The sequence below is a fragment of the Chelon labrosus genome (assembly GCF_963514085.1).
Source record: "Chelon labrosus genome assembly, chromosome: 1".
NCBI lineage: Eukaryota > Metazoa > Chordata > Actinopteri > Mugiliformes > Mugilidae > Chelon > Chelon labrosus.
Window position 1 is genome coordinate 36,821,789 of NC_140337.1, and position 23,775 is coordinate 36,845,563.

General features: G+C 41.6%; 1 protein-coding gene across 1 annotated transcript in view; it reads right to left on the reverse strand.

Annotated features, from left to right (window-relative positions):
- Window positions 1-23,775, reverse strand: part of LOC311487731 (butyrophilin-like protein 2) — a gene marked incomplete at its 5' end in the record, with an annotated part of 195,517 nt that overhangs the window by 38,818 nt on the left and 132,924 nt on the right. Inside the window, 3 exons of the mRNA XM_084544093.1 lie at window positions 5,136-5,243; window positions 5,645-5,983; window positions 6,272-6,616. Coding sequence (XP_084400219.1) covers window positions 5,136-5,243; window positions 5,645-5,983; window positions 6,272-6,616 — 792 coding nt within the window. The remainder of the gene's footprint in view (window positions 1-5,135; window positions 5,244-5,644; window positions 5,984-6,271; window positions 6,617-23,775) is intronic.

The following is a 23,775-nucleotide window of genomic DNA, read 5'->3' on the forward strand; positions in this document are numbered from 1 at the left end:
GGGGTTCAGGTCAGGAGAGTTGGCAGGCCAATTGAGCACAGTAATACCATGGTCAGTAAACCATTTACCAGTGGTTTTGGCACTGTGAGCAGGTGCCAGGTCGTGCTGAAAAATGAAATCTTCATCTCCATAAAGCTTTTCAGCAGATGGAAGCATGAAGTGCTCCAAAATCTCCTGATAGCTAGCTGCATTGACCCTGCCCTTGATAAAACACAGTGGACCAACACCAGCAGCTGACATGGCACCCCAGACCATCACTGACTGTGGGTACTTGACACTGGACTTCAGGCATTTTGGCATTTCCTTCTCCCCAGTCTTCCTCCAGACTCTGGCATCTTGATTTCCGAATGACATGCAAAATTTGCTTTCATCCGAAAAAAGTACTGTGGACCACTGAGCAACAGTCCAGTGCTGCTTCTCTGTAGCCCAGGTCAGGTGCTTCTGCCGCTGTTTCTGGTTCAAAAGTGGCTTGACCTGGGGAATGCGGCACCTGTAGCCCATTTCCTGCACACGCCTGTGCACGGTGGCTCTGGATGTTTCTACTCCAGACTCAGTCCACTGCTTCCGCAGGTCCCCCAAGGTCTGGAATCGGCCCTTCTCCACAATCTTCCTCAGGGTCCGGTCACCTCTTCTCGTCGTGCAGCGTTTTCTGCCACACGTTTTCCTTCCCACAGACTTCCCACTGAGGTGCCTTGATACGGCACTCTGGGAACAGCCTATTCGTTCAGAAATTTCTTTCTGTGTCTTACCCTCTTGCTTGAGGGTGTCAATGATGGCCTTCTGGACAGCAGTCAGGTCGGCAGTCTTACCCATGATTGCGGTTTTGAGTAATGAACCAGGCTGGGAGTTTTTAAAAGCCTCAGGAATCTTTTGCAGGTGTTTCGAGTTAATTCGTTGATTCAGATGATTAGGTTAATAGCTCGTTTAGAGAACCTTTTCATGATATGCTAATTTTTTGAGATAGGAATTTTGGGTTTTCATGAGCTGTATGCCAAAATCATCAGTATTAAAACAATAAAAGACCTGAAATATTTCAGTTGGTGTGCAATGAATCTAAAATATATGAAAGTTTAATTTTTATCATTACATTATGGAAAAGAATGAACTTTATCACAATATGCTGATTTTTTGAGAAGGACCTGTAAGCTATGCCAAGCAAGTAGCTGAAGAGAAGTTATAAAAGTAACGTTTTCGTTTCTGTCAATGTATTTATTATTTTTGGTTCCAAAGTGCACGTCTTTGGAACCAAAAATAATAAATAACACTTTTCTTTTACCTTTTTCTTTTGACAAGGAAGGACTTCAGTTCTAAGTTGGAGACATTTTGTTTACACATTTTTACATGTAAATGTGAACAGCAAAGAAGGACTTGATTTCATAGAAGCTCTTTGTTTTATAAATGCGCATATTTAAGCAGGTATTTGTAAATACACTGTATGGTATGTTCTATAAATATATAACTTGTTCTCAACATTCTGTCTTGTGATTTTGTAAATACATTGCAGTCTAGTGTACACATGGTATGGGTAAACTTTAAGAATACTTTAAGAAGTATATTTCAAGTATATAAATAGTATGCTACAAGTATACTTGTAGTATAACGACAAGTAAACTAGTAAAACGCCAAAAAATTCTGTTTTAGTAATTCTAAGTTCATACTTACCCTTAGTAAAAAGTAGTATGCTTGAAGTTCATTTTATTAAGTATGCTTGAGTATAAGTATAGGTATAGGAAGTATACTACAGACCATGTACTTGTAGTGTACTAGAAAGTATACTAATTTAATACTTCTACGGACTAAATGGGAACATTTTTAAGTTTATAAAAGTATACTTTAGGTATACTTTATAAGGTAATTTTAAGTTTACAAAAGTACTCTTTCAAGTATACCACAAGTACACTCATCTATATACTACTAGTGTACAAGGTATATACTTCTAGTCCACATTTTAGTTTATAAAAGTATACTTTATGTATACCACAAATACACTCTTCAATATACTACTACTGTACTTGTTATATACTTCTTGTTCATTTTTTAGTTTATAAACATATACTCTAAGTATACCACAAGTACACTCATTTATATACTGCTAGTGTACTAGGTATATACTTCTAGTCTACATTTTAGTTTATAAAAGTATACTTAAAGTATACTTAAAACGTTCCAATTTAGCCAGAAGAAGTATCAAATTAGTATACTTTCTAGTACACTACAAGTACACTCGCCTATATACTGCTAGTGTACTAGGTATGTACTTCTAGTCTACATTTTAGTTTATAAAAGTATACTTAAAGTATACTTTTATAAGTAAACTTAACGTATACTTTTATATACTTAAAACGTTCCAATTTAGCCGGAAGAAGTATTAAATAAGTATACTTTCTAGTACACTACAAGTACATGGTCTGTAGTATACTTACTATACTTATACTTATACTCAAGTATACTTAATAAAATAAACTTCAAGTATACTACTTTTTCCTAAGGGTACTCATTCTTATGTTTTCATTATCTGATCGTACAGAGAGGAGAATCTCAGGTGGAGGGTCAATTTAAATATAATTTCCATATTTAAAAGGGGCGTAGACAGGGAGGGGTCAGGTACGCTCTACTGGGATGTACAAACCCTCTGATGTTCTTCCTCTGCAGCTGCTCCTCCATCTTCCTCCTGTAGCTGGCCTTTCCCTCCCTCATCTTCCTTCTCAGCTCCTTCTGTACAGTCCTCAGCTCCTCCTTATTCTCCTCCTTATACACAGCTTTAACAGAGCAGTGTGTAGGTTTACAACACCTCTGGTTCATGAACACAGCCAGGCCTCCTCCTTTCTCCTTACCACTGTCAGCTGTTCTGTCCACCCTCAGAAGGTGAAAGTTGTCCATCATAACAGTGGCGTCCAGGATGCTCGGTGTAAGCCAGGTCTCCATCAACAGAAGGACTCTGGGGGGATCTCATGTCTGTCCTGAGGGAACACTACAGCGCTACACAGCACCATCAGCTGGAAGCGTCTAGGAACTTAATGTTAAGGTTGATATATTACTAGTATTAGGAGCAAAGTGTCATTTTAAATGCTATCTAAGGAGGACTAGAAGGGATTTACTGACATCTGTTTTACAAGATGACTTCTTTCCAGATTTGAGGAATACCAGATGAACAAAAGCATCACCAATGAACCACAACAGCCTTCAATCTCATCACCTCATCGTCCACAAATGACTGACAAACTTTAGGAAATGCAACGGAGAATAAGGCCCTGAAATAGCAGAAGATACACCAAGCTGTTGATGGATACGCTGATGATGATGATGGTATGTTTCAATATGAGATGAGACGAGGACAAGACAGGACAGAAATGAAGTATTGTGGAACTCATTCTAGAGCTTTGGAAATGAAATGTCAGCACTTTTTGTCCAAATGATTTCAGCTGCACTTTTCTACATTTGATCAAATGTTTCTTCAGCAAAGAAAGTTTAAAAGGAAGAATATTGTTGCAGATGAGTTCAATGGAACTGGTTAATAGTGCCATATGGAAGGATCAGCTCTTTGCTTTTAGACATTTATCACATGTTATGATAAATAAATGTAGATTTAAAAAGGATTTATGATCTGTCATTTAAATGGAATAGATTATTACTGTTAAAAGGACTAAATGAAAAGTTTAGGGCTGGAGGACAAAGACTTGGTCCCATCTCTGGTATCTACAGTACTGACCTCTGACCTCTGACCTGTATCTACAGTACTGACCTCTGACCTCTGACCTGTATCTACAGTACTGACCTCTGACCTCTGACCTGTATCTACAGTACTGACCTCTGACCTCTGACCTGTATCTACAGTACTGACCTCTGACCTGTATCTACAGTACTGACCTCTGACCTGTATCTACAGTACTGACCTCTGACCTGTATCTACAGTACTGACCTCTGACCTCTGACCTGTATCTACAGTACCTCTGATCTCTGACCTGTATCTACAGTACTGACCTCTGACCTCTGACCTGTATCTACAGCACTGACCTCTGACCTCTGACCTGTATCTACAGTACTGACCTCTGACCTCTGACCTGTATCTACAGTACCTCTGACCTCTGACCTGTATCTACAGTACTGACCTCTGACCTCTGACCTGTATCTACAGTACTGACCTCTGACATTGAGCTTCACTTCTTTCTTCATCAGGATCTTTCTCTTCTTGTTGTAGACGGTGCAGGTGTAGATGTTGGTGTCTTCATCTGTGGGGTATTTCAGGGTCAGACTGAGGTCTCCAGTTTTCAGCAGGTCTTCATTCATCTTTGTTCTGTTTCTGTAAATCTGGTCCTGGTCTTCAAGCTGGTCAGAGCCGTTCTGATACACATGGACCTTCCTGAAGTTACTGTCCATCCACTCCACTTTAGCGTCTTTAGGCAGGTGAGCTGTGGTTTTCCAGGTCAGCTGGACAGACTCCACCCCTGAATCCACCTCCACCTGGTAGACTGAGAGGACAACAAATCCCATCATCAGCTGTACAGACAGCAGCAGCAGCTCTGATGGTAACAGGACGTCTCTGTCCATCCTTGTCTATGTGTCTCATGTTGGTGGAGGACTCTCAGTGTTCAGTTTGTTTGAGGACGTGGATCAACCAGGTGACCTGAGCTCACCTGACGTCTGTCACACCTCTGACACAAACCAGTGGAAACTAGTTTGTGACTGAACACCAGTTTTCTTCTTCAGGACATTTGGAGCAGTTACCAAAGAAGAAGTCAGGAACTAATGAGGAACCAATCAGATGAATGGATGAGGAAGAACCCTAACCCTCTGCTCTGGTTTTACTGGGACTGGGAGAGACCTGGACTCATGAGCTCAGAGCTCAGGTCCTGATTGAGGACGTCAGGAGCTTCTGATTAGAGCTGGATTGTGTCTCCGTTTGTCCCTGATGTCTTCCTGACTGGTTCCTTGGTAACTAGTCAAAGCGTCCTGTAAAGTGCTGCAGACATGTTTGATGAAGAGTTTCTGACTTCTGGAACTAAACCTGGAAGTTTCTCTTCAGCTCTCTGTAGCAGCTGTTTGAACTCTGAACTCTTTCAGCAGCTGGAACAAGTCTCCTCCACAGGACACATGTTACCATCTGCATTATGGGTAGTGTAGTAGTAGAGACTCACCTGACATGAAGTAGTGTCGACAATGAAACAAAAGACCCCCAACGACACCAAGAACAACCAGGAGAACCAGGAGAACCAGGAGAACTGTAGGCCAGACTAGAGGTGGTTCTGTGGAGAAACATAAAGAACAACATGACCTCTGACCTCTGACCTGTATCTACAGTACTGACCTCTGACCTGTATCTACAGTACTGACCTCTGACCTCTGACCTGTATCTACAGTACTGACCTCTGACCTCTGACCTGTATCTACAGTACTGACCTCTGACCTGTATCTACAGTACTGACCTCTGACCTCTGACCTGTATCTACAGCTCTGACCTCCACTGACAGTAGAATAAAATAATAAAGGACTCAGCCTCTTATTATACATGAGATGTGTGTGGACAGCGTGAGACTGAAGGAGTCTGACTCAGGCTAAAAGCCTTACAGATGGTAACCCTACAAATGTCCACTGTGTGTGATCATACAGTATACAGCTGTTTACAGTGGTAGTGTTTATTGCTGACCTTTGACCTGCAGCTCTACGGCTGCCAGTCTCCGTTCGTCTCCAAACGCTCTGATGGAGCAGATGTAGGTTGCGCTGTCAGAGAGACGGGGTTTCCTCAGATTCAGGCTGAGGTCTCCAGTTGTCAGAGCGTCAGTCTTCATGGATGTTCGGTCGCTGTAAAGCTGGTTTTGGTTTTTCAGTTCATCACCTGTCCTCTGACGCTGGTGGACGGTTGAAGGACTGAGGTCGTAGCGGATCCACTCCACTGTGGGATGAAGAGGAATAGAAGAGTCTTGACAGGGCAACAGGACTGACTCCGCCCCCTCCACCACCTCCACAGTCAGGGTATGCTGGGAAACTGAGAGACAGAAACATGAATCAGCTGGTTTAATAATAACTGTCACATGGAGGAACTGAAGCAGCCTAACATGTTTAATACACGGTCCAGAGTTCCTGGTGGATTTAGTTAAATATCTGTAGATTGTTCTTCAGCTCAGGGGCAACGTTCTGATATGTGACCAGACTGAACCAGAACTCTTCATCAGCTCCTGATCACCACTTTGATTTTCTACTGGAAAGACCAGAAACTGTTTGGCCTTGAGTCTTTGTTTTCCTGTGAAACCACATGTTGAGGTTTGTTTCTGACCTTTGACCTGTAGATGTACGTCTGTCACTCTCTCTTCTCGTCTTCCACCACTGATGGAGCAGGTGTAGCTGCCGCTGTCAGAGAGGTGGGGTTTTGTCAGAGTGAGGCTGAAGTCTCCAGTGTCTAGAGCATCAGGCGTCATCGATGTCCTCCCCCTGTAAACCTGGTTCTGACCTTCAACTTCATCTGTTTCTCCTCGTTTGTGGACAGATTTGGGACTGAGATCGTTCCTGGTCCAAATCACTGTGGGGTCCTCAGGTAAATAACCCAAGTAGTGGCAGGGTAGCAGGACAGACTCCGCCCCCTCATTCACCTGCACCACACCTGCCAGGGCATGCTGGGAAACTGAGAGGACACACAAAGAGAGACACAAATCAGCTGCATGCTGTGGGTTTGACTTGACACATGACTGACTGTAGGTCACATTATCTGCAGGGACCAGAGAAACCAGTTGAACTATCAGTCAGTCAATGAAAAACTACATTTCATTCACAGACTGAAGTCAAAGAACAGATCATTGAATGTGTTTTGACAGTTTTCATAGATTTGGCTGAAAAACTTCCTCTCTTGCTCAAAGTAATGAGTAATGACATTTGTAAGATTGTGTTGATCAGGTCTGTCCTCTACTCCAGTCCTGGAACAGTTTAGAGTTCAGTCAAGCAGAAGATGATTTTTAGCTCTAACTGATGAATGAACTCATGGTGCACCATCTCTCAGGACTGATCTCTGCACTACACTCCATCAGTAAAAGGCCTCCTCTGGTCCTGATACTAACACAGAGACACATCTCTTCTTTAACAGCACCAATCTAAACCACAAACTGTCTTAACGTCCAAACTAGAACTCCAACCGTGTTATTCATATCAAGTATTCAGAGATGGCTTCTTGCTTTCACAGATTTACAAGTCTGGAACACTAGGAAGCTAACATGCAGCAAACACAGAGAGAACATCTACTGATTGGAGCAAGATGTTACTGAGAAACATCCTTCATGTTCATGGTCTGCTTGTCCATAAGGTCCAGGGGGGCTGGGTCCAAAGTCAATGCTCTGTTCTCTTGTCTTCTTTCTAGCATTTCTAGCACTCAGCTTAGGAAACATGGCCTCATTCTACAGATGTTTGTCTTTCTGTCCACTCCAGGACACCGTAGCTCACTGTGTTTGTGTTTGATAGTTAACCTCTGACCTGGTTCCAGTTCACAATGTCAGGAACAGAAGACTGGACCGACTGTTCTCTGATCATCTGATACATCCAGACATGTGATAGTCAACGTTCTGTCCTCTGTGCTGCTCAGAAAGCTTTGGATCATTTGTGTTGATTCCAGTAAGAACCCATCTGAAGACTGACCTGTTGTTAATGTGTGAATGTTCAGACTTTTGTCTAGAGACAGAAATAAACAGGACGGAGGCTGTGAAGTCCAGACCAGGACATTCAGTTTGTTCCAGTCACTGAAAACCTGTCCCACATTCACCACTGGAAACATCAGGATAGATAGGGTGAATGAAAACAGCTGCTGTTTAATAAGGTTAACATTTCTTAACCTTTAATATGTCTCTGTTGCTTGTTCTCAGTAATGTGGCATCTGGATGAGGACACTAGTCGTCAACATCCCCCCATGAAGAAGTCACTAGCTGACAGTTTGACTTTCAAACACATTGACATTTGTAAATGTTTGTGTCCAACAGTGAAGTCCTGATCTGCAGCCAGATCATCAAGCAGTCGTTAGCTCTGAGCTCACCTTCAATCTGTTTGATTCTTTCTTTCTTGATGTGATTTTACATTTACAGCAGTGATTAGAAACAGTCCACGTGAACAGAACATCAGACTCTGCTTCTGGACGTGTCCCTCACAGACAAACTCAGAACTAATCAAAGTTGAAACAGGTCATCACTGACTTTCTTTAAAGAGACAGACGTGAGAGAAATGATGTCAGACTGAAGTGAGAATCAGATCCAGGAAGAAGATATCTTACCGTGAACGAGGATCACAAACACCACCACCGTCTTCATCTTCCTGTCAAACTAAGGCTCACAGCAGCTGATCATCTACTGACTCTCTGATAACACTTCTCTGAAGCCACGTTTGTGAAGACAGTGTCAGCTTTCCTCTGACAGGTGAAGAGAGGGAGGGGCCAGGTGTGTCTCTCTCTACATTCAGCTTCACTCAGGTAAAGACGTTCAGTTTCCTCATACTTTCACACCTGTTGATAGAAAAGTTAACATGTTCTCTGATTCTCAAACATATATGACAATATTCACTTAACCACAGAGACGTCTACACCCACTTATGAGTCACGTGCACAGGAGTATAAATATAGATGTCACTGACAGATGGACAGAGCTCACTGTGTTATAGGCTAGGCTAATGTCATTGTGTCCTCTCCTTGCTGCAAGGAAAAGATCCTTAAGGCAACCTCGTCTGGAGTCTGTCTCGTCTCTTCTCTCTAGTGTTGGTAATCTTGAAGATTTATCTGACATCTGTTCATCCAGTTTGTGTCAGGTGCAGCAGTCTGACTCTGAAAGTAAACTAAACTAAATCTAAGGATTTATTTTCACTGTCTCCTAAAAGAAGTAAGTAAAAGAGTAAAAGAAGTTTCAGACTTGGTCATGACTTGGAATGAAGTTGTCTAAAACTATGTAACACAGAATGATGGGATCATTTTACACATTATGTTTTAGAAGCAGTTAGAACAGACGGTGAGCAGTAAACAGGAAGACAAGACGAAGGATCAACTAAAGAGCATTAGAGGAAATAACAGAGAGGAAATTAATAATCTCTGAATGGATGAGGAGAAGGCAGACTGCTCTGTTTGAACCAGCGACCTATCAGCCAATCACAAAATAGGATTTCTGTTGCCAGGCGAAAACAGTAGCACCGTAACCACGCCTTCCACAAATGCACGCGAATGCTGTGATTGAACGCACACACGTCAAAGAAGAACTGGAAGTGGAGACATCAGGTAATTGTTTCACTTCATCACTTGGAACTAACACAGGAGACAAAGACCAGTGCTGTTCAAGGGGACACTTATGGACAAATGTCTTTTTCTACTTTTTGGTTTTTGTCCTGAAAGACAAGTTGAAAACTTGAGAGCCCTGATTCTAGATCCAGTCAGACTCTACGTTGTCTCCTGAACATGTCAGAGCTAAAGACGCTTTGGTTTCAACTCACCAGCAGAGACAGACAGGACGACGCTCAGTAAAGTCATGCAGAGACACGCAGATGTAACAGCAGCCATCTTGTCTTCTTCTTCCTCCTCTGTTTTCCTGACTTCAATCTATCAACCTGACTAGATCACATTCAGTGGAAGGTTGAAAGAAAACTGAAATAAAACTGAAATAAAACTGAAAGTCTCTGACGGTGACGACTCGTCTGTCTCTATAAACCAGGAAGGTGGAGCAACAGAGGTGGAGGTGGAGCAACGGGCGATAACGAAACCATAAAGAACTGAGTCACTACAAACTGAAAGTAAAGAGACGCTCTGAGTGTCACTGATAATCAGTAGCGGTTTTAGGCACGGGCGAACCGGGCAGCTGCCCGGGGCGGCATTTTTTCAAGACACAAGGGGGGCAGCACGAGCACTTGGGAAAAAAAAAATAAACAAATAAATCTGCGCCGCTACGTGGTTTTCTAGTATTTGTCATAAGTGTGTGGGGAACTGGCAAATTGTCGCCCCCTGCAGCTGCAGGCGCCCCTGCTGCTGAGAAGGTGCCGTGCATAGAAGCTGTGTGTGAGAAAGGGAAAGGGGAGGGGGGCGCGGGGGACAGTTCACCTCTGGGTCTCTCCCAAGTGGAACGGACGTGGGGGGGGGGGCACATTTCATTCCTAATATTATAAATACAGGCCTATAATTCCTGCACGTTTTGGTTTTTATGAATTGTGTGAAATGGCCAAATAAAAATAGGTAATTATGTGGTCACCAAGGTGAACTGGTTTAGTCTTGACTTCTGGTCGTGAGTGACAGCGCTGGAGGATGGAAATCTGTTGATTGTCGAGTGTCAAACAGAGATGGACAGAAAAAGAAAAGATAAAGGTCTGCTATGTTCTCTCTGTGTGATTACAGTATCATGTCATGAATGAAGGGCTAATGTTAACTGCTGCTGTACGTTTGTTAGCCTTTTACTATGATGCTTGCAATGCTGATACAACAGTAATTCATCTTAACAAACACCAGGTCTAATTTCAAGATTGTTCTTTGAAACAAAACTGTTACAAGTTCAGTTATTATTCATTTCCATCACGTTGGGTCCTGTAATTAGCCAACGGAATTTTCATATCTGTAGCTAGTTTCAAAGATGAACATTTCCCATTTGCTACAACTCTATTTCATGTCAAAACATAGTTTAACCAGTCTGAACTAAAAGTGAGCCAAGCATAGAATTGGAGGCAGTAACCAAGGAGCTAATTGTTCCTCCCTGAAAGATAGATTAATATAGCGTCTAATGACAGACATTTAGCATGTAAGGGCATGTTTATTTAAATTTGCAATTCATGGATGTTCTTTTCTTTAAGCGCGCGCACGCCGGGGGGGGGGGGTCTCGCCCAGGGTGCAATTCAATGTAGAACCGCCACTGCTGATAATGATCTCCATGACAACGATAACAACATATCTCACCTGTCCATCATTGTCTACCATCACGTAGAGAGCTTCCAAATGAATGAAGAGCATGTAAAGTGTATATCTGACATTAGTATATTAATGATTAAACTCCAACACTGGATGAAGGAGGAAACATGTTCCAGGTTTCTGTCACATGACGTCTCTTGCAGAAATGAAACATGTCCAGACAAATCATAGACATATATACATAGACGCCTCATTGAGTGCTGGACCGTAGTCAACGTCGCCGCCATATTGGAGGTGGCAGCTCTTAGAGGTGTGCGATACCGCTAGATTTGGTATCGATCCGATACCAAGTAAATACAGGGTCAGTATCGCCAATACCGATAACGATACCGATATCGATACTTTTGAAAAATTAAGGATGCACCATCAATCTAAATCTGAATGAATTTTCATGACATTTTTAATCAGTTAAAGTCCAGTAGGCTACAGAACTTGGGCATAGTTATAATTAAATATTAAATACTTTATTATCACAATAAAAGTTTTTGTTCAGAAACAACACAAAATGATCACTTAAAAATTCTCATCTGCTTTTACAAGTTTGTTGTGTTACCACTATATCTTACAGCCTTTTTACAAATAGTACAACTTCCTATCGATTCATTTTTGGCCCAAAAAATACAACCAAACAGCCCTACTCTTTCTCTCGCTGTGTGTAATGCGTTGCTGCTGGCCGGGCCCGGCTGGTAGCGGTGGGCGGTGATCGGTCACCTGGCACCGCGGAGTCACGTGATGGTACAACAAACACATGCAAGGGGGAGGAGGAGCAAAATTAGCCTGATCTGCTCTATGACAGCAGCTGCATTCAGACAGAGTCAGGTTACAGCCTTTTTAATGAAACGAGATAAACTGAAACTTAAGTATCGATCTCATTACACTGGTATCGATTAATCTCGATACCAACGTTGGTATCGATATTATCGATATTTGGATCGATCCGCCCACCACTGTCCTGCGAACCAATACGAGTCAATGGAATGAACTTTATTAAGCGCCTTCTACAAAGTACTATAAGCATTTACACATTCACACACAAACGTATATATTGAGGTAACCGATAGGAACTTAAAACAACATCTGATTACATTCTGAGTGTTAATGTTACAGACGTTGTTTTTGGTTCCTATCGGTTTCCTCAATATATACGTTCGTGTGTGAACATGTAAATGAGAGGCATTAACAGCACTTTGTAGAAGACGCTTAATAAAGTTCATTCCATTGACTCGTATTGGTTCGCGGGACAGAGCCGCCTCCCCCAATATGGCGGCGACGTTGACGTATCGCAACAACGGGCCAACCCGCTCAATGAGGCGTCTACGTATATATGTCTATGAGACAAACAGCACAGCCCAGAGCCATAGAGAGAGAGAGTTGCGACACTCTTTGATGTCGCCGCTATGGCTGTCACGTGGTTCATGTAAACCCAATTAGTTCCTAAACATGCGCTGGCTGTCATGTTCTTCTATGGGACAGACAGCAGCGATTGCATTATTGAACGGTAAATATAAAATAAAACACACACCCAAGTACTTTCTCAGCTGTTATTACATTATTGCATTTTTGTTAATGTCAGTTTTGCATTTGGAGAGGCAGGGTGACAACGAAAAACTTATACTTAGATAGGTTTTAGGCTACATGGAGGGAAAAGCTTAGTGTTCATGTTCGCATGGGTAGTAGCACTGGCTTTAGAGGCTCTAACTTAATTTTTCCATATCATTCATCTGATGGTAGACATCTCATGATATTCATTTGAGCACAACTGGGCTGTATTAGGCTATTGATTCCCGTGATTTTGCTTATAAATTCCGATTCAGCTATTAGCCTACCTTCGTGATAACACAAAGAGGTCTGCCATGGCGGTCCGTTCAGAATTCGCCTAGAAGCTAGCTCACTTCTTCTGATGAGTGGCCACCCCCAGGACTACAACGCCAAACTCGCCAGTCCTAAAATTCCCGTTATTCCTAATTAAATATCCCTCGCTCAAATCACGAGTCACGACAATGCCTTGACATACGGGATAGCAATCTATCAGCATCTCATCAAGAATCAGCAAGTAGCGCTGGGCAAATTGTACACTAGCCAAGTGAACATGGAACAGGAACAGTACAACAAATTAAGTACAGCCAACACGTCACACAACCAAGATAAAATATAAATAATTACGCTGTGCATATACAAATGAAGACTAGTATAAGCATCGCAAAGGGCCTCTGATACAATATAGACAGTTGACAATTCAAAAGAGGTCGATATTTCAGCAGCTTAGCTCTGGAACAACTCAACTCGCAGCAATGTAAGTGAATGACGTCCAACGCCCAAATGACAGTGTTTGGAACTAATCCGACTTTCAAATCCGGAAGTAGGCGGTTAAAAGCGCCGCCATTTTTTACAACGGAGGTCTATGGGAGTGTCGCAACTCTCTCTCTCTATGGCACTGGCACCGACTAGTCTTCAGAGGAGAGTGCGCATGCGTCTGTTGTGCTGCAGCCTTTCTACTAAATGACGTGACTTCAGAGGAACTGAGGACATTGACTCTTCTATATATTCAGAGTCTGGCTTTGACCTGATGGTTTTCTACATCTATGCTCCTCTTCAGGTTCCTTTCTGACCTTGGATCACTACATGACCTTTTCATTTCAGTCTTAATCAGTTCAAAGCTCCCTTAAAGTCTTTCTTTTCTCTCTAAATAACATGATGTTCAGTGTTCAGTTTCACTGTAACATGTCTGATCATCTGTCAGTCATATATACTGGTGGAGTCATTAGATTCTCAGAAATGTAGAATAGAGCAAAAAGTGAAAAATGATCTCAACCGTCCACTTTTGGCTAAATGGATGCTACGCTAACAAAGTCTGAAGAAACACATTTACAATGTTGTATGTTTTACTAACAGGAACATCTGTGACAAACTCATATTGTGCATCTGTTGGTCACTCCACTTTGGCAGCATGGATGGGAGAGCTCACCAGAGTGGGAAATATTCTCCCTAAAGCCCCTAGAGGTCATGAGGTCATCATACTGGATATCACTGACTCTAAGAAGGTAAACATTGTTCTAGTCTATGGATGTTAGGATACTTTGACTCTATACATGTGCTGAACCTCAGTCAAAGGTTGAGAATGCAACTCAGGTGGTCTCCTCCCTTAGCTCCGCCTCCTGCCAGGTGCAGTATAAAAGGCTTCAGGTGGATCAGTTCAGCCTCTCTTGATGGTCCCTGGTGGTGGGAATTCCACTTCCTTCATGTTCCAACGTCTACATGAGCAGCGTGAGCCAGTGGGAGCAGCACTTGCATCACTAACAACAGATGTGGTGCCACTAAGCTGTGTGGACTACGAGGCTGTGGCTGAATGCCTTGAGGTTCTGGGGCCGCTGTCTCTGGCTACTACTGAGCTTTCAGTAGAGAAGAAGGTGTCAGCATCCAAGCTCATACCCATCATTCCTATCAAGTCCACATCCCTACTCCATCCATGCTCACAGCTGCTGAGACTAAATCTGCTGCACTTATCATTGACAAGGTGCAGTGTTGAAAACATTCAGGTCCTGTCAACGGCAACTGTTCTTGAGCCACGTTTCAAAACAATAACATCTGTCAACCAGACCAATGCACAGGAGGCAGTTACCAGAGTCACAGCAGAATGTGCAGGACTGAGGAGATCAGAACATGTCACACCCTCAACATCAGCTAATAGCGTTCTCTTTATCTGATCATTGCTTGTATATATGCTCTATCAAACATCTGGATGGATTTCCATTTGTTTTACAGTCCACAACAGAGGAAGTCCCTGGTCCCTCAACACAAGAGGCTGACCCTGACAACCTGTGGGAACGTCTGGACTGCTGAGTTGCTTGGTTGCATTAGTCTGTAGAAAAACCTTCTTTGAGACAAAAACACAGACAATGGATCTCACCTTCTTCTGTTCCGATTTCTTGCAGGTGAAACTCAGAGAGTCCAGAAAACAGTGGAGGTTCAGTGGTCTTTATCTGAGTCCTACCTCTCCAGAGGAGAAGACCCATGAAATACTGGCAGCAAAGGGCGGCAGTTTATCCCAATCTGTACAAGCTTGACAGACAATATTTACACATGCCTGCAACGTCTGTCCCATGTGAGAGGGTCTTCTCCAAAGCTGGAGAGGTGAGAAGTAAGAAGAGGAACAGACTAAAACCCAAGTCTGCTGAAATGATCTGGTTTTGAAATAAAAATCTGTCAACCACCCAAATCCTCTTCCCAGTCTCACAAGCATTTAGTACAGCTACTGTCATCACAGTCCCTAGATGCACAAGCATTTCACTTTTTATTTAGTCATTGTTTTGTATTTCTATCAATCTTATAAAAGCATCTAAAACATACAGTATTATATGATGGCTAACTCATACAAGTATATTATTATTTACTATAAAAGAAAAAGAAATCCAGCATTTCTAGATGCACATACTGTAGATCCTTTATTGTTGAACAAACACAACAGAGTCTTTGTGTTTCACGAGCCTTTGTCCTGTTTCATGTGAATGCTATGTCTAATATTATCCAGCAGATGTGGCCACATTTCATTTGATCAAATGCTTCCAAACACTGAACCATTTCAACACAACTGCTTCAGATTGATTCAGTGCTTCAGTTTCTCCATCACTAGATTAAACCATAAGAGTGAAGAAGTATCTGTAAAGAAGTGTGCTGTTAGATCATCAGTGGTCAGGCTGGGAGTTGGTGCAATAGTGAGAACAGTGAGTGGTTGGAGTTGAACTCTTACCTGTCCAGTCTGTGTCTGCTCCAGGGTGCGCGGCGAAAAGATTCCCCCGGGTACACGGACTCAGTCCTAAAGGTTCCGGCAGAGAGCAAGCAGCAGGATGTTCTAAATATGATGTGTTATTAGTAAAGAGGAACGTTGTCAGTGGTGAGACAGTCAGGTGATAATATTTCAACTTCCCTCTGAGTGGATCAGTCCAGTGATCAGGACCAGGGACACAGGATTTAAGACACCAGCTCCAGTCTGATCTCACAGGACAGATATCAGTCTGTGTTTGTTGATGTTGTTGTTGAAAGCTTCATCATCATCATCATCATCATCATCATCATCATCATCTGTTTCACTAGATTCTAATGTTGTCTTCACACTTCCAGCTGGTTTGCTCCGGTCTACATCACTTGATGAGTTTGATCAGTTTCTTTTCACTCAGAGGAAACATTCATTACTATCAGTCATGTGAGAACGTTCACTCCACATGTTGGTCAGATGTATCTGTTTACAACTACAGCATATATCTTTATCTATGTTTTTTTAATTGAAATCAATAAAAACACACCCTCCTCTGCCACTGCAGGACACATGAACTGAACTTTAAAGCATGCATATGTGCTTCCTGGGGGTCTGTGGATGGTGTCAGGAGAAAAGGCTGGCAGGCATAGCCCCTGTCTCCTAGCAACACAGCAGAGAGTTGACCTGTCAACACAACATGTCATCATTCCAGCCTCATAAACAGAGAGACAGTGGTTATTAACAGGGGCTGTGTGGCTCACCTTGTGATAGGCGCTGCTAGATCTGGAGTCATGGACTGAGCCTATAAATTTAGCACTAATCAACCTGACAAGGTAAATAAAGTGCAACTGCAGCGTCTGTGCTATTCCATCTATTATCTAAGAATAAATCTAAATCAATAAATAGACACTTGGAGTTTGGAGATAGCAGAATAGCTGAATTACATTCTGTTTCTGAGATCAGTATCATCATGCATCATCAATGCTTCAGTTAGATGGTAATACACATCAATATGATGTAGCACATGCAGCAGCACCTAAACATACCATTTAGAGCTGAAACAGTAGCATCATCCAGCTCCTCCATGATGTTAAGGCCCTTTTAGTTGCTCCTGGAAGGAACCACAACACATCCCAAGTCATGGACAGGTAAAGCTGGATCTCTCTAGACCAGTTTCACAGTCTTTCAGCCGTCAACACAGAATCTGACACCTGGATGAGCTGCTCAAGGGTGACTGAGCAAAGGCTCAATTCAATATGGGGACATGACAAACAATAAGGCAAACAGGAACTTAAATGTCATTATTCAACCATTTAGCTCCATGAAGCTACTCCAGCTTAGCTAGCCTCGGCTATGATGAGGAGATCATGAGGAAAATGTATCAACAACGTTTTCAATGAGTCGCAGGAGAAAAAGCACAAGAAAACACTTGTAACGACGCTGTAGCAGCAAACCTGCAAAGTCATCTAACATTAGCTAAGCTAGCTAGCTAGCTGGAGTTTACACTGAAGAGGCCGATTTATTCATTGATACGGCCGCAGTTCATCGCGATGAGTGGAGTAAATGTGAAGAGTTAAACTGTAACGTAACTGTAAAACTTATAACTTTATAATTTTTAATATAACGTTGTTTTCTCCTTACCGCGACAGAATCCCGTCCAGGTCCTTCTCCCAACCGTCGCAGGGCAGACGAGACCACATGAGGGTAGTAAGGGGGGGCGGTGCAGACCATGTCAGTCTGGGTAAAACGTGTAAGAAAACTGATAATAATGGAATACAAACATACATAATTGGAGAATACTAGAACTATAAATTATATTTTAATTTCTAGGCCGGTTGTTGATCCCTGTATAATCACATCACTATGCAAATTAAATAATCTTGGTATGATCCACCCCCCTTCCCGCCCAGATTTGGTATTGACCTCTCTAGTTCGTATGTGCCCGCCAAAGTAAAGTTCAAATGATTCAGATTTAAGCGGTAATAATTCAGTGCTGCTCTTCAAATACCTGGACTGCTCCCTTTTTACAATTTGTGTTTTTCTAGTGTGGACTCATTTTTCAGATTAGTGGAGATTTTCCCATGGCTTAAACATCTTCTGTCAGCATTCATCTGTGATTTGCTTGGTTTTCGTTGCATTAACACTGAAGTCTCTCTGGAGCCATATTAGCACAGCACATAGTCCCAGTCCTGATTTGATGGCTGTACTGCTGAATACAGAGTCTTCAACTCCTTTTACTACCACATTAGACGCACACATGCTCTATATTTTACCACTGGGCACCCACCTACTAGATGGATGACACCAGCTGCATCTGACCTATCTCGGGTTGAAGTGAACATTTTGACATCCCAGTTTTTTCTGACTGTGCCACTGAAAAACGGGGAATGCAAAGGACCAACAGTGAAGTCAACACACCTGTCATCTCCAATGAAATGTTGAACCCAGAGCCTACATGTCATCAGATTCCACACCCTGATAATCAGCTAAGCTCCAGTATGATAATATTATCCAACATTTGATGTGAACCAGTCTTCTATGTACAGAGTATATTAATGTATATTATTAACACAACATATTTACAGGAAGGAGCTGGTGCATCAAGTGCAAATATTAGACGTGCAGCTGCATTTGCCATCAATGTGAGGGAGAGATGTCACCTGTCTCAGGTATTGCACATAACCCAGTGTTAATATTATCATCATTATTATGATTTTACCATTATGGCAACATGTTTATCCTTTAATGATATTAAAAGTGCTGTAGGAAAATTGATTTTATAAAGCAAGTGTTAAAAATGCTCTATATTCTTAAATGATTCACTAGAGAGTGTTTAGTCAGTAAACTGCTTAGTAGGAGACCATTTTTATAAATGTATACGCATAATTGCATCAGTAGCAGTACTGTGAAGAAGTGCAGTGTGAAAACAATTCTTGAAAGTGTTTGAACAGTGCTTTGACTCTGGAAAAAGTGTGAGAACCCTGAGAGGGTGTAACCTGACATTTCTCTAACTGGATAATTTCATATTCCCACTGTCAGAGCAACAACAGCCCCATAGTTATCCTCAATTTCAATGTTTTTCAAAACTTAATGTTAGCTTTAATTGTTGTAATGCTGGTGCTATTAGGATGCAGTTTGTATTAGTGTTAGCATCTTTCAGTTACTACAAGCAACAGGGGGTCATATGTGGATGTAATTTTGAATATGCAAATGATCCACATTGTTCAAGGACAGTGACCATTTTGGTGTGAAATCCTCAAATGAGTCTTAAGAATGGTTATGCTAGTTGTACTGGACAAACATCATGTATCTGACACTTCATTCTTGACTGTGTTTCAGAGGAGCGTCAACAGCATTGTTTCTGAAGTCCAGCAGTATCAAACTACTCTTCTGAGCACCTTGAGGGACACAATGAAGAGGATCTTTGAAAGACATTCAGACAGCGTGGAGCAGCTACAAGAGGAAGTACTGGCTACATTAGACAAGTTTCAAGATCCTTTCTCCTTGATGGCCACCACATACATGCAAGACAGTGCCATCCAGAGGCTTTTTAACCCAGTGAAACCAGAGGAGGTGGTTATGTCTCAGAGGGTTTGTCGAGTTAAGAAAGGACAATCAAGAGTTCTTGGAATTAAAAACAGAAGTTTTTACTATGTGTCCCTGGTTAAGAGTCTTGAACAGCTGTTGTCCAATTCTAGGATTTTTGATATGATCCACACCACGCCACAGAGTTGCCACAAAGATGGATTTTTGTATGATATTGTTGATGGGAGCCTTTTCAGATCCCACCCACTGTTTTCAGTGAAACCTTCTGCTTTACAGATCATTTTATACACTGACCAAATAGAGATCTGCAATCCCCTTGGGTCACATGCTTCAGTAAATAAATTACTGATGGTTTATTAGACTTTAGGAAACATAAACCCCAAGTTTAGGTCAAAACTGGCAGCAATCAGACTCCTTGCTATAGCAAAAGCTGGTGATATTGACAAGTGTGGTGTTGATTTTGTATTAAAAAGAATTGATGAAGACTTAAAGTTGCTGTATAATGGTGTCACAATCCAAACACAGGGTGGTGGGTTTGAGTTATTTGGTGCAGTAGTTTCAGTGTGTGGTGACACACTTGCGCAGCATCAGCTTGCTCCATCCTGGTCTCCTACGTTCATCTTGGCTACCAGAGAGGTAAACCAGTGACAGAGGCATCACGTCAACGTGAGGAAAGATTGAGACCAGACCAACACTGATGCAGAAGAGACCTGCACCGACACCACAGATGCATCGCTCCACCTCGGTGAAATACAGAATAATGCATGGAGGCTGCATGGAGCCATGTTCCATGAACTGTTCTGATGACTACGTATCATACCCATGGATTTGTTTACCTCAGAATTCATCCTAAACTATTACCACCACCTTGATGAATACAGTCTGTAGATTATACAACTCACCTGTCTTTCTCCCTCTCGTCGTCTTTGACAAATATATTGTGTGTAGATGTAGGACGCCAGACTGACCTGACCATGAATGACCTTGAGAAGATGGAGGATGTTCTCAATCACTCAACAGAGGAGCTGATTGACCTCAGGACAAAAAGCACAGGATTGAATCCAGAGGCTTTTCAGAACAATGAAAGACTAAAGTTTCCACAGGATTGTCCAGTGTCTTGGTTTTAATGCAGGTGTTTAGATTGTGTGAGCCGTACATCACCTCTAGCAGTTTGTCCTCACTCTCCAATCTTCGTTCAGTGCTTCTCTATGCTCTCAGTGCTTTCTTCCGGCAACAGACAGTTCAGTTTCCCCAAGATGGCGCCCGCCTGGATATGTGAGCCAGACATGAACGGTACTGTGTTCCTTTTTTAATAAACTGCCTGTATACTTGCAAAGTTCTCAATGCTTGGGTTTACATGTAGAGACCCTAGTTATGCTACCGTGTAAGTGTGGTGATATTGTGAGCCTTGTTAGTGGTATAGAAATAGCGATTTCTTTTTATGTGTACGTCTGCCCCGAAGGCTAGCGTTATATGCTAATTAGCGGTTTGCAAGAAAACTGGTCACATTTGACTAACAAAACAAATGCATGAAAACAAATACCAGAGAACGGTCGAACTCGGTACACATGTGTTATTAACCCCAGGTTCATTTTGCGCCGGAGTTCCCCTTTAACTTCAGACTGTATAAATGAATAGAAAACAATAGAATCAGAACATTCCTCTTGTAACAGTGCAATAAGAAAAGTGTGAGGAGAAGTTGTAGCTTAAACACAGGGCTATAGATACAACACACATAAGCCTGCCAATGTAAACCTCTGAAAATAAGATCTAACACAGTTATGTCACAGTGGAGTCCTGAATACAACGGAGCAGCAAACAGCAGCAACAGAAGGAAACAGACAGTGTTCAGGCTTCGGCCTAAAATGCTCCGATCACTAACTCACACAGTCAGTTACCAACACTAGTCTAATGATGAATAACTGCTGACATCACCTGCAGCACAAACCGCAACGTTAGCATCCTCAGTGGAAAGGTTCACAGCGCTGAGCCCATCGGCCAAAGAACAGCCTCTGGTTTTATTAGACTAAAATAGTTTTGATTATTATTATTTAATTAACAGTATTTTTAAACTACATGAAAAAGGCTATTCAAATATGACATGTAAAAAAACATCAGACATTTCTTGCCTGCAAGAGGAGAGGAAAGTTAAGCTTCACCTAAATCTTTAATCTTTATCAGTCATATGCAGCTTTGGTCCAACATTGAGCATATAACTGATTAAAGACTAAACCATGAGCGTGAGGAAGTATCTGTAAAGAAGTGTGGTGTTAGATCATCAGTGGTCAGGCTGGAAGTTGGTGCAATAGTGAGATCAGTGAGCTGTTGGTGTTTGACACTTACCTGTCCAGTCTGTTTTCAAAACTATGGAAAAAGTCTATTAGGACTAAATTCCTTCAATCTCCAATCCCTCCTCAACATAAAGAGATAGATTTTAAAATCTTAAATGAAATATATCCCTCCAATGAATTTATATCATTTAAAACCTCCAAGAAAATGCTCCTAAAGTACTCACAATGTACTTAAAGTGTTCGGAAAACATACACAATACGACGTGTTAACCAACATCTAAAGTTGAGGGGCATAAACACTCCGAACATACCTGAAATCGATCACCAATAAGTTTTTAAAGGCCCAACAGGTTGATGACAGATAAACTAATCTGACAGGAACATTTAGAACCATTTTTAATCTCGCTCAAGTCACTTTAGTATTTTAACCTCACATTTTTGATCTTGTTCACATGAATTTTAAATCATCAATTAGAAGAGGACTACAAATCTTACATCTTCACATCAACTAATCCCCTTTTCTCTGTTTTTCCTAAATTATTGATTTCATTTATCATTTTTTAAATTGATTTTAATAGCTGTTTTTACTGTCTCATGAACTCATTTTCATTATCAGCTTTTTAATCAAATCAATCTACCACATTTACACTAGAACAGTTAGATATAGAACCAGACACAAGCAGACGCATCATATTCAGCTCTTCAGGTCACACAGAAGTTTCTATCAGGACCAACGAGTAGTCAACCTCCACCACTAAACTGAAATGCTCCCCACACCACCATGCCTCCGTCTTAGCTCTCTGGTCCAGAGCGTCTGTCTCTCATTTTCTTCAGAATCACAGATATTTGATAGAAACTTGATGAACTAAAAGACTTTTATAGATTTATTCTTTCAGCTGTAAATAGTCTAATTTATTAAACATTTGAATATTATGAACTTCCTCTTTTAAAGACCATGAACTTTTAATTCAGCATTAAATCATGCTATATGGATTTTTCTTTTGCACTGTAACCTAAATGATTTCTACAGGGCTACAGTGGCACCAAGCCTAAAACCTAGTGTTCATAGACAAGGAAGTACTACGTGACTGGAACATGTATAGAGTACTCCAACACTTACCTAGTCACACTGACTGACTCCACAAAGCTCCAGGTTGAAACTAGGAAGTTTACTAAAGCAAGTATAGCACAGTGCAGACAGGCAGAGAACAGAGAACCATGACTGCAGCTACGCTCCTGTTCTACTGGAACCTGGATGATTGGCCAGCTGGGATCCACAGGTGTAGGCTGATTGATGGGAGTTTACCTGAGAGGAGTGAGGAGGAGGAGGGGAAGAGGAGAAGAGGAGGGAAAACACACAGACACAAACAATTCTGCCCCCTGACCCTGCCTGTCACGTAACACAATGACATGACATTTGTTTACAGTTGATGAACACACAATAGTTTGTTGGGTTTTTGCTGAGTCAAGCATTTTAGAAAAATACTGTTGAACATTTTAGGAGCAATTCCATCCAATAATATTCATTCCATTCTTTTAGTAGAAATAGAAGATCATCAGATTACATTAGAATAAGTATTAGAATTGAATTTGTAGGGCGGCACAGTGGTGTGGTGGTTAGCACTGATGCCTCCCAGCCAGAAGGTTCTGGGTTCTAATCCAGGCCCACTGGTTCCTTTCCTTTCTTTGAATATATTATTATTGTTTTGTTGTTGGCCTGTAAAAAAGGGTTTACACTGAAAATAAACTCAAAAGACTACAGACAGAGAGAGGCATGAGATTGATTTATTTCATTAAATAACAATAAGAACTAAAGACATTGATGTGTTTTTATTTCAAATTAGATTTTTCACGTGTTTATAATATAAAGCTTTGCTTGTTCCACATTCAGAGTTTAAGAAACTAAAGTTTGTTTAAAAATGTAAAAAGTTTCTGATTAAATATGTGGAGAGAAAACATGATGAGTTTTGTTGAATGTTTCAATAAATATCCAGTCTGACCTGAACATTTGTCCCAGTTTTCATTGAATGAATCCAACGCTCTGCTCTACCTCCAGCAGTTACTGCAGCCAGACACCAGGGGGAGCTCTAGTTGATTTGTCTTCACTGTAGAGGAGCTGTTCCTACATCCATCTTTATTCAGTCTATGGTTCATACAGACTGTGGTTGACTCCAGCTGGTTTATCTGAACATGAGCTGATACATATTAATACAGTCATCATTTATTCTGAATGAATAGAAAGAAGTACTTTGATTTAAAGCTATTTCATTCATTTAATCATCAACACA